Source organism: Sorex fumeus, unplaced genomic scaffold (assembly GCF_029834395.1).
Source record: "Sorex fumeus unplaced genomic scaffold, SorFum_2.1 ptg000003l, whole genome shotgun sequence".
Lineage (NCBI taxonomy): Eukaryota > Metazoa > Chordata > Mammalia > Eulipotyphla > Soricidae > Sorex > Sorex fumeus.
Window position 1 is genome coordinate 4,545,268 of NW_026606060.1, and position 12,012 is coordinate 4,557,279.

A 12,012-nucleotide genomic window follows, 5' to 3' on the forward strand; every position below is an offset into this window, starting at 1 on the left:
GTAATACTACATATTAGGCAATTAATAGGAAGATCTTCATCAGATACAGTGGTGTGGTCCACAAAATTTGGGAGTTTCATAAAAGTTAAAATTTTAATACAAGAAATTGAAATCTAGAGTGGTTCATTCAATTGGTTATATTGAACCTGGGTTCAAATCTTAGTTCTTAATAATTTGAGATGCTCTCAAAAATAATCTGGCTTTGTGTTGGACCTTATGTGGTGCTGGCATGGAACTAAAGTTGGCTGCGTGTAAGGCAAGCTCCCTAACCCATGTAATTTATTTAGCCACTCTCCAACATAAACCAAGGACTTTATTTTTGTTTTGGGCCACACTCAGCAGGGCTCAGGTATTATTCTTGGTGGGGCTGGGAGACCATGTGTGCCAGGGGTTGGTGAGTCTGGGTTGAACACACCTTACTATACTATCTGACCCAAGGACTACAATTTTAAAACTGCTGGAGAAAGCACAAGGGTTAAGGCACTTGTCCACTTGGTACTGTTCCCAGATCTGCATATGGTCCCCCCAACCCTCCACTTCCAAGTAATTGTACAACATAACTTTAAAAAAATTTTTTTTCAATTGAATTGAATCGTGATATAGTTATCTCTCTGTCTCTTCTCTCCACTTCTTTTCCTTCCCCCACCTCTCTGTTTCCTTTTGGGTAGTAAGTTTTGCAATACAGGTATTGAAATATATGTGTGTGTGTGTGTGTGTGTATAACATATACATTTACCTACTTTGAACACACAGTTCTTGTCCAGAGTGATTCCAACTGTTTATTGGTCCCTTTATCCTAATAGCCCTCTGAGCTCCCCCCCCCCCACACACACACTTGTGGCAAGTTTCCAACCATTGAGTAAAACATAACCTTTAATTGTAAACCATCACCTACAATTTTCAACCATAGTACCTATTTTTGTTAGGATCATGTAACTGATAATTTTCAAGTGCAATGTTTGCTCTCAAGTAGTTCAATGAAAAAACATCTCCTAGTTAGGATGTTTTTTACCTCAATGTCGCATAACAGGACTTCTTGATCAACGTGCAGTTTTGTATTCTAAAAAAAAGTACCTCCTATTCTTTTTCTCCCCACCTGAGCTTCACCCGCCATGCTCAGGGCTTACTCCTGGCTCTGCACTCGGGTCACTCCTAGTAGGGCTGAGGGACAATGGGGCTCAGGGCCGTGGGATGCTGGGGCTTGAACCTGGCAAGCCCTCTGACTGAAAGCACCTCCCCTACCACCAACAACACCTTTGTTTTTGTGTTTGTTTTTGTTTTTATGAAGCAAGATAGTTTTTACTGAGCAAAAGATAGGAGGAGAGAAGGAAAGTAATAACTTGTTCAAGGGAGAACCGGGGCTCTTAAGAGCAACCCTCCCCCTCTCCCCTCCCCGCCTTTGTAAGGATTGCTAATAGAATACTAGAACACAAACATCTCCAGTGTTACAGTATGAGAATGTTTTCTTAAAAGGACATATCCTACATGCTTAATCTGTTTTTATTGGTCAAGTCCTTGAAATCACTGACCCATGCTGTTTCTATTTTTGAGATACTCTCAAAAACTATTTTTCCATCTGATCGTTCCCTTCCATTTCACACCTTGTATGGGTTTCTGGACTTCTCTGTACCCTTTCTTCATATTCTTTTGTCTCTAGGGTATCGGTCCCTAGTCTGCTGAGCCAGTTTTATAAGCTCAGCCAAAATAAGAAAATGAAATGAAGCACAGTGATGAGCTTGTTAATCTTTTATGTTTGTGAAAATTTTGGTTTATACTTGCCTCTTGGCCCTGTAATTTCAGTTCTTGATTTCAAACCTGATGCCTGAGTAGGTTTTTTTGGTGGTTTTTTCATTTTGGTTTTTGGGATTCATTCTTGGCTCAGAAGTAGTGCTAGGGATTGAACCCGGGCCTCTTGCAGGCAAAGCTTACATTGTAGCCCTTTGAGTTATCTCTCTTGCCCCATTTGTTTTTATTTTTAAGGCTGTCAAACAAACTTAGATTCCTGTGGGGTTTTTTTTTTTTAAGATAAATGGAAGTGCATTTTGTACATATTTAGATAATGCTCAAAATTTTATTACCCAAAAGAGATCTTGCCCTGGAATAACCTGATATGCCTTGTTAGAAATTATCTTGGGCCATCACTCAAAATCTGAATCTGAATCTATTTTTTTTGGGGGGGATCCCCTGGTGTTTTGCCTACATGCTTTAGAACAGCACTGCTATAGTCCATCCTCTGGCTTCATTGAAAGAGGAAAGTTGGTCAGTCACAGTCAATAAATTTCTCCTGTGTTCAAAGGGATCAGTATTAAAAATCTGTGACTTACATGCTCAAAATTAAAATACATCATCTAAGTAACTTCAATAAAGATTGGCATAAGATCCTTTGGGCAAAACTTAAGAGGACTTCTCAGAGTTAAGTTTACTTAAGTTAACTTAAAACGGGCTGGAGCGATAGCTCAGCGGGTAGGGCGTTTGCCTTGCACACAGCCAACATGGCCGACCCGAGTTGATTCCTCCGCCCCACTCGGAGAGCCCGGCAAGCTACTGAGACTATCTAAGGTGGGAAAGATAAGAATGGACTTTGAAATTTCCATTTCTCCTTAACATTTATGCCAGCTAGGGTTCCGAACATTTCATTCAATCATAATCCCTTGAGGGCAGGTACTGACTTTAGAGCACCTTCTTTATAAACAAGGACGGCGCCAGCCTCGGCCTGGGAGTCGTGGCAAGATGCAGCCAGTATTCAAATTATAGATGCCAAGGAATGGCAGCAGAATGAGGAAGAGAAGCAATTAAGGTAACAATGACAAACAGGTTATTTGTGATGAGCTGAAAAGCATCCACAGTGTTCAGCAATTGATTCTGGGCTAGTTTTAATTTTAGCACATCAAATTGATGGGAGGTTTTTGAATACGGGAGATTTAGGTGTTTTAGGAAAGACAGAAGTCCACGCTATTCTTGTAAGCTTTTGAAAGGAAGCAGAAAACTTCGTCTGCTAGACAAAGGAAGTTGAACCTGAATTTGAACTCTGGCTGAATTAACTGGGCCTTTCCAAGGACCAATTTCTACAAATGGGTTTAATACCTACTTCACAGTGGTTATGAGGATTAAGTGAGATTAATGCACATCACATACTCTGAACACAGCAGGAACTCCGTCAAGTGGAACGAGGATTGTGTGGGGCTTACTGAGGGGGGGGGGGGGGGTGTTGTGCTCAGGAACTCATGTTTTGTTTACAGGATTCCCGGGTTAGATCCCATGCAACATAGGTCCTGAAGGCTGCCAGGATTAGTTTCCCCTCTACACATTTCCACTGCGTGTGACTGAACAACACCCCTACCACACCATCCCCCCCCACAAAAAATGGGAAAATAACGGCTTCTGAGCGGTTAGATTGAAAGAGAAGGATCTAAAGGTGGTCCATGGTGTCTGAGCCCGTTGTGCCAGGAGAAGGGGCACTCGAAGCCGGACAGGCTTAGAAAGAACCTTTGCAAGGCGCTTGAAGCTGCTGTTTGCCTCGAAGAGCTCCCTACCAAGAATTCCGCCTCCCAGGGTGGTTGGGCAAAGTTGAGTTGGTGGAGTTCAGGTTCTCTTCCGCCTTGAACGAGCCTCCTTCCAAACCCGGGCACGGACATGTACCTAGAGCATGCTAAAAGGAGTCATTTTTGTTTTGTTCCGGGGCCCCACCCACTCAGGGATCACTCCGAGCGGTGCGGGGGCGTCGACCAGGAGAGCCGAGCGCGCAAGCTGCTGGGCTTTCTCAAGCACATCCGAACAGGCTTGGCCGTTCTCGTGCACACGCTGGAGCAGGGCAGGGCGCTCTTATTCACACGCTGAACAGGGTTGGCCATTCTGAGGCACACGCGGCAGGGCCGGTCGCTATGAAGCACACGCGAGTGCCTAGCCGTCCTGAGGCACACGCGTGACAGGGCTGCCGTCCTGAGGCACACGCCAGCGGCCCGCCCGAGGCACACACGATAGTCCGGGTGTTCTGAGGCACACGCGAGAGTCCGGGTGTTCTGAGGCACACGCGACAGGGCTGCCGTCCTGAGGCACACGCGAGAGTCCGGGTGTCCTGAGGCACACGCGACAGGGCTGCCGTCCTGAGGCACATGCGACAGGGTGGCCGTCCTGAGACACGCGAGAGTCCGGGTGTTCTGAGGCACACGCGACAGGGCTGCCGTCCTGAGGCACATGCGACAGGGCGGCCGTCCTGAGACACGCGAGAGTCCGGGTGTTCTGAGGCACACGCGTGACAGGGCGGCCGTCCTGAGGCACACGTGAGCGGCCCAGCGTCCTGAGGCACACGCGACAGGGCGGCCGTCCTGAGGCACATGCGAGCGGCCCGCCCCTGAGGCACACGCGAGAGTCCGGGTGTTCTGAGGCACACGCGACAGGGCGGCCGTCCTGGGCGTTTGCGCGCGGACGCGCTGTGGTTAGGCCCCACCTGCGGGGCTCAGCCCGGCCCGCGCCTCCGGGCAACCCGACGACGCCAGCCTCGGCCCCGGGAGCGGGAAAGCGGCCACGGAGCATCAGGACGTCAACGTCTCTTCGGCCCCCGTGAGGAGCGGGCTGGGTGGCCGGTGGGCGCGTCTCCCCGCGCCCTGGGCCCCTCTCACCGGCCCCGACCCCGGCGGCGTCTGTCTCTGCGTCCCCCTCCGTCCCCATTCCTGACCCCTCTCACATCGCCTGACTGAACGGGGGCGCAGGCCTTGTCGGCCTTCCCTCTCCCCCGCCGGTCTGTCCTGCTAGGTAGAGGGGCGCAGTTTGGGATGGGTTTGGGCGAGCTTCCTACTAACGAGTCTGGAAAATGCTTGAATCTACCTTTATTTAGTTTGAAAACAAATTTGAGTTAAAAAAACCCAAACATTTGGGGCGTTTGTTTTGGTCTTTTGGTGAAATAATTTTAAAGACGGATGGGTGGGGGGTTTTAGCTCTCTGCTTCGGGCGGAACAGATAGCCGCTGCAGGTCTTGGACTTCTTTAGCGCCAGGGTTGACTCTTCCCACTTCATCTTCCAGGTTCTAGGACAGCTGGAGCTCAAGTCTGGACCTGCCTGAGAAAGTCTGGGTTCTGTGATTCTAGGGGCGTGACAAGGAAGAATCACATAAATCTAATAAAAGTGATGTGTAGGGGGAAGTTCAGATTTAGCATAAAACATGTCTATAGAGAAAAGCAAGTGTTTCATAGGAAAAGTAAAGAAGCCCAGGGATACTCATAAGTAGAGTAGATACAAGTTGCTGACAGGAACAATTGATCCAAGTTTTTCTGTTTCGACTTGTTTGTTTGTTTGTTTTGGGTGACACCTTGAAATGCTCAGTGGTTGCTCCTGGCTCTACACTCAGAATTACTCTTGGCAGTGCTGAGGGATCCGTACGGGGTCAGCCACATGGAAGGCAAACACCTCACCCGCTGTACTATTCTCTGGCCCCTCCCTAGACTGTTTAAATTTATTGTTGCTGGAGATAACCCAGCTTTTATAGTAAGTGTGAAAAATTATTATGAAAACCCCATTTTCATAGTAATAATGAAAGTCTTATTAATGCAAACAGAACTCAATGTTTTAGTAATTTTATCTAGTGGAAATAACACAAAAGGAAAAATGCTAAACAACTGCGTTGCGTTCACAGTAGAGTCAAAGCAAATGTGGAACAATAATCAACAATTATGATAATAAATGGGAATGCACTGCTTACTATGAAGACAAAAGCATCCTTGGAAGTTAAGAAATATCAAAATAATCTGCTGCTTTAATTGGGTACTGAGATGTTAAAAGTAAAGCACTCATAGGTGCCCTTATAGACCTCATTCTCCTGCCAGCCCTAATAGTATCTTTGTTTTGTTGTTATTATTGGTGCTTTGATGCCACATCCGGTGCAACTCAGAACTTACTCTTGGTTCTGCACTCAGGAATTACTCCTGGTGGACTGGAGGACCATATGGGGTGCCCAGCACCGAACCTGGGGTGACCATGTACAAGGCAAACACCCTATCTGCTCTATATGGCTCTAGAGTCCCTTCGCTTTTTGGTTTTATTTTACGGCCACACCCAATGATATTCAACGCTTACTTCCTGCTCTGAATTCAGGAATCACTCCTGGCAGTGCTCGGGACCTAAACCTGGGTCAACCATGAGCAAGACAAGCACCACTAGACTATCTTTCCAGTCGCATCCCTTTGTTTCATATTCCCGTGAGGAAGATGAGACACTTAAGGGCTAACTAAGTAAATTGCTTCATACTTGCTCCAGGCTTCTGGGAGCTGCAGTTCATGCCCAAATCACGCTTACTCCCCATTATTCTGCTGCTTTGTGGTTGTGAGGCTCTCATCAGAAAGCTAAGACAGTCGGCAGCTTCCTGTTTCCATGATACATATGAGTGTATGTATTTTATTTTTTGAATCACCATGAGAGCAGTTACAAATAAGTATGTAAATATAGGAAGCAGCCATTTTCAACATTTTCCATGTTGCCAGGAATTTGTATCCCTTAGAGAGTATAGCGGGGAGGATGCTTATAAGGCAGCTGACCCAGATTTGATCCCAACACTTCACATGATCCTGGAACACCACCAGGAATGATCCCTGAGCACATCAGGAGTAAGTCCTGAGCACCGCTGGTCTCAAAATTGAAACAAAACTTTTCTCAAAATCCATATCACATCAATTTGATATTTGTTTACTTTTGCTTCGAACTTCCAGCATAATCAAGTAGGCCATAAATCTTAATAATAATTCTAAGACAATTTTGGATTTATATGATTCTTTTTCCCCCAGGAACACCAAATATTGACACAACACAATTATCCTTAAGACATCTCTATGAGATAGTCGTTTATTATTCTAATTTCCCAAAGAGTATATATTTATTCAGAAAGCACCTAAGTTTGTAAAGTAGCAATTTAAAGTAATTTTATAGGTGGAAATAATCATTTATAGCTTTTATTTTAGAATGATGAATTTGCTATATGTATGTAGAGGTAAATATTTTATTATATAGTTTATGAAATATATCATTTAACTTCCATAGAACACCTTTCAAATGAATAAACACGTTTTATATTTGTTAATAGAGAACATCCCAGGGGGCCTCGTCGATTGTAAGAGAAGGATGGTGGAGAGCAACATTAACTGTATGTACAGTTTTGGTCCTTTCTATTCAAATATTTTTTGTTCCCTTAATGATTATTTTTTCCTTTAAGTCACTAACCATTAGAAATAATAATAATAATTAAAAAAGCAGTGGTGGTTCAGATATGCCGGGCCTCATTTCATACATATAATTTTAGTATCAGCATAAAATATAAAACTAAATTTTAAATGCAGTAAATTGGAAAAGGACAAGAAGCCGATGAGTCCAGAGCCATTTCAGAGCAAGCAATAGGGGCTGGAGAGGTGGCACAGTGCTAAGGCACTTGCCTTGCACACGGCAGAATCAGGTTAAATCCCCCGGCACCCCAGATGGCACTGCCAGGAGTCACCCCTAGCACAGAGCAAAGAGCAAGTCCTGAGCACAGCCAGGTATGGCCCAAAACAAAGCAAAAAGGATAAACCTATAAGAGCTTTACCAAAATCTTGATAAGATCACCCTAGCTTATACACAGTCTTGGGGAGGTCACAGGATGGAGGAGCCCATGGCCTGGACACTTGGCTTTCAAAATCTATCTTAATTATCTTTGAAGCCCCTGATAACTTTTATTAAAATCATGTATGAGGGGCTGGAGCAATAGCACAGCGGGTAGGGTGTTTGCCTTGCACCTGGGTTGGATTCCAGCATCCCATATGGTCCCCTGAGCACTGCCAGGAGTAATTTCTGAGTGTATGAACCAGGAGTGATTCCTGTGCATTACTGGGTGTGACCCAAAAAGTAATAAATAAATAAATAAATAAAAATTGTGTATGAAAGCCTAGTTTGTAATTCATGAAGGAAAAATGGCAAGGCATCTTTTTTTTTTTTTAATGTAGGAGTTCGATTCCTCCGCCCCTCTCGGAGAGCCCGGCAAGCTACCGAGAGTATTCGATATGCCAGACACAGTAACAACAAAGTCTCCAATGGAGACGTTACTGGGCCCGCTCGAGCAAATCGACGATCAACGGGAGGGCCTTTACCTTTACCTTAATGTAGGAGTACTGCTATTTTTTTCAGCCACTGGCTGATTGAATTGGGCATAAACTCCACCTTACCTTTTTTTTTTTTATTTTTTTATAATTTTATTTTTTGAATCACCATGAGAGCATTTACAAAGCTTTCAGGTTTAAGTCTCTGTCATACAATGAAACACCCGTACCTTCACCAGTGCCCATTCTCCACCCCCAAAAACCCAGGTAAGCCCCCATCCCACACCCTCCCCCCACCTGTGGAGCAGATGATTTTCACATTACTCACTCCACTTTGATTACATTCAATATTTTGACACCAGACCCACCATTATTATTTGGGATTTTACCCCAACACTCATATCTGCTGAAAAGGCAACAGTAGACAATTTGTTTTCTATTGCTGGTTATGAATAACGTATGACGTCGCATGGCTGCAGCAGTGGCCATGCGATTTTGAAATTCCGAAATTTTAACAATTAAATCTGGAGGGATTTCTGAGCAAGGCATCTTTCTTGGGAGACATCATTTCTGTGTTGATGCAATGGTTTCTCTCAACACTGTTCAACAACCAAGAGTCAAACTGGGAATTAATTGTGCCCGCTTTGATGGTGAGACTGAGCTGGGTGCCCAGCAAAAGAGTGAATGGCAGCTAAGGTTTCAAGGGCTGTTCAGCCATGGTGTGGTTGTGTTTGGAAATGACCAAATTTCTTGACTCATCAGACTATCTGCTGTTCCATTTTATCCTGTCTCCTGTTACTACTATCCTTAAGCTTCCCACTCAGAATGATAATTTATTTACTAAGCACAACTAGAATACCTTCTATTGAGCTCAACAGTCTTGATTGGACATTTCGAGCTGAATGGAATCTCAAGCTTAAATATCTCTGAAACTGCTTTTAACTACTTGTTTGTTTGCTTGTTGGCTTATACCCAGTGGTGCTCAGGACTTACTCCTGGCTCTGCACTGAGGGATCACTTCTGGCGGACTCTGGGCAGGGGGCAAGGGCATAATGGCCAGTTGCTCCTTTAAAGACAAGCTCGCTCAAGCATTAATTCTGTGGTTTGCTCAGGGCTGGGAGCAGGGGATTGAACCAGGTTGGCTGCATGCAAGGTAAAGTGCCCTATTTGCGCCAGCCCCTTTAATTACCTTTTTAAATGTCAGAACTGGCTGGGAATGTCATTCAAGTGGTAGAAGGTAGGCCTTGCTTGTGTGAGGTCCCGAATTCGATTCTCAACCCACATATCTCTCTGAGCACATCCACACAATGATTTTTTTTTTTAATGAAAAACGAAAACTTAAGCTGGAACCTCTTGACTATCATTTGGCAGTTGTCTTTTTAAAAAGTCATGATCAGAGCCAGAGTGATAGTTCAGCAGATAGGGCACTTGCCTTGGCACCCGATATGGTTCCCCTACCCTGCCAGGAGTGATCCCTGAGCACAGAGTCTGGAGCAATCTCTGAGCACCACCAGGTATGGCCCAAACCTCCCCCAAAACAATAAAGAAGGAAAAAAAAAAGAATCAAAATTCATACATAATCAAAATTCCTTTTGAATATTAGTCAGCCAGACTGTTTATTTTAAAAGATTTTTTAAGGTTTAAAACAAAGAGAATTGCTACTTGGGATTAATGTTTTAGAAGATGTCACCAATTTGCACACTGATTTGCTGTCAATTTCCTACAGGATACTCCAGCCCCTGGCACTTATCACTTAAAAACTTTCCTTGAAGACGCCCTATCAAATCCAGTGACTACAACCTACAATTTTAAAAATGAGGGGAGAAAAAGACTACCTCTTGTGCAAAGATATTATCCGGTGCTCACTGACCTCCCGCAGTACATGCCCCCTGACTTTGTAGAATTGTTAAGTAAGCGATTAGCCAGTTACTCCTTTAAAGACAAAGCTCGCCCAAGCATCATCTCTGCAATTTACAAAGATCAGGTAAAGTGCAAGTACGGGGCTTGGTGGGAAGGTTGTTCCGAACCCTATGGGGGGTTCCCCAGGATGCTGTATTTCCCGCAGAACCCACATCAACTCGCTGCATTTGCGACGTACCCGAAAGTTTTCCCTGTGAGAGCTGCTAGGGATGTTGGGATGCCAAGTCTGTAAGGAGTACACAGGGAAAGTTGTTCTTTGTGGGGATCCCTTAGCTGCATTCCTCCAACTTGGAAAGTCTGAAGACTTCATGCTTTGTGCTTCTGGTCCTACCCTCTTTCTTTTTTCGAAAGAGAAAATGCTGCTTCTTGGTGAGCAGTAGAGCATGGAGAGGAGGTGCCCGAGGGAACCTCTCACAAGTGTTTCTTGTGGAACGGAGCACTGTGGTTCCGAGAGGGACATACCTGATGTCACTAACACAGGACTGTGATATTCGTAGCCCTTCTTTTGGCTCTCTTGGAGAGGGAAGGTGCTTCTGACAGAAATGTTTAAGTAACAAAGGCTGCGATAAAGAGCATAGCAGGAAATGTCAGGGGGAAGTTCAGCGTAGTTGAGATTGAAGGGCTGGAAGGCTCCCTGGATTAAGTAGGAGTCGAGCTGGACCTTGAATAATGCGTGACATTTATGTGGCTCTTAATCGCTAGCCATGAGCATCCACCTATCTTCTTCCGTTTTCCTTCTCAAGCTTTCTGAACAAGGTGGCTATGTTATCTCCGTTTAATATCCACGAGAACTGAAGTGAATTGAAATTAGTGTCACTTGATTGGAGATGTAGTGTTCAGGAGTGGAGAGGTACTCGTTTCACTCAGGGCTTCTGCATCCAAATTCTGGGCCCTGGCCAGCCTACCAGGTAACTGTGACCTTGAATGAGGACAAGGCTTTGGCTGGGTGGAATCTGATGAAGGGGGAGAGCATTGTCAGAGCCCTAATCGGGGCCAGAGTTATGACCTGAACTTTGTTGCTTTGGACTTCAGGCCTTGGAATCATCCCTGTACAGAGAAGTGACTCAAAAGATGAAATGCTCACAACTTCATCAGGCTACTTTGATAACCTGAAGATAAAGTGCAGTTGGAGGTTGAATCAAAGGCAAGGAGGTGTGGTTACAAGGATGGATAAGGAATGTGCCAAGCAGGATGAGCCCATGGCACATGTGACTGTGAGCCCTTCCGACTGCTTTGCAGATTAGAGCTTTGGAGCAGGACGGCGTGATAAATGTTTATTGGGTAATGCTTGTCCTGTTCGCTTCGATGAATGAGTACAAGCGCTGAATTATCCTAGACATTCATGCCCGGCTATACTGCACTTGAAACTGTCCTGGCCACCTTCCCTGAAAAACATCTTCCTGCTTCTCCACCCCCACTTTCTCCTATTCCTTCCCCTCTCCTTTCTTGTAGGGTGTCTAAGCATAGTTCCACTGCTTAATGGCGAGATTACTGAAGATTGACAGCAGGCAAAGTGTAGGACTTTCAAAACCAAAAGAATTTGGTTTGCCCAAAAAGGTGTATAAACTGCCAGAAAACACCCTTTCTCTGTCTCCTACCTCCTTCTCTCTCTTTCTCCTGCAAAAGATTGAGTTCTACAGACTGAAATCATGATGTGTTTCCCTAAAACAGAGATTTTAAACATATATGGCAATATGGTTCAAGGGAGAGATATATTCCGATGGAATGTTCTTTATTCACTTAATTTACTTTATTATGTTTCTTTATAGAAGTAAAATAGTTTGAATTTAAGCTAGATAATATACGTTATTGTTGCTTATTAAGACAGAACAACTTTTTCATGCTCCATGATTTTTATTTTATTTTATTTTTATTTTTGAGCCATCCCTAGCTGTGCTCAGGGTTTACTCTTTACTCTGTGCTCAGGGATAAGTGCTGGCAGGGCTCTGGGGCCCATGTGGTTGCCAGGAACTGAACCCAGGTTGGTCACATGAATAAGTGCACTAACTACTGTACTATCTCTTCAGCTCTAGTACAT

General features: G+C 44.6%; 1 protein-coding gene across 1 annotated transcript in view; it reads left to right on the top strand.

The window, feature by feature from the left end:
- The first annotated feature begins 3,881 nt into the window (after positions 1 to 3,881).
- Positions 3,882 to 12,012, top strand: part of STPG4 (sperm-tail PG-rich repeat containing 4) — a 41,718-nt gene continuing 33,587 nt past the window's right edge. Inside the window, exons 1-4 of the mRNA XM_056118863.1 lie at positions 3,882 to 3,896; positions 4,441 to 4,560; positions 7,070 to 7,129; positions 9,781 to 10,038. Coding sequence (XP_055974838.1) covers positions 3,882 to 3,896; positions 4,441 to 4,560; positions 7,070 to 7,129; positions 9,781 to 10,038 — 453 coding nt within the window. The remainder of the gene's footprint in view (positions 3,897 to 4,440; positions 4,561 to 7,069; positions 7,130 to 9,780; positions 10,039 to 12,012) is intronic.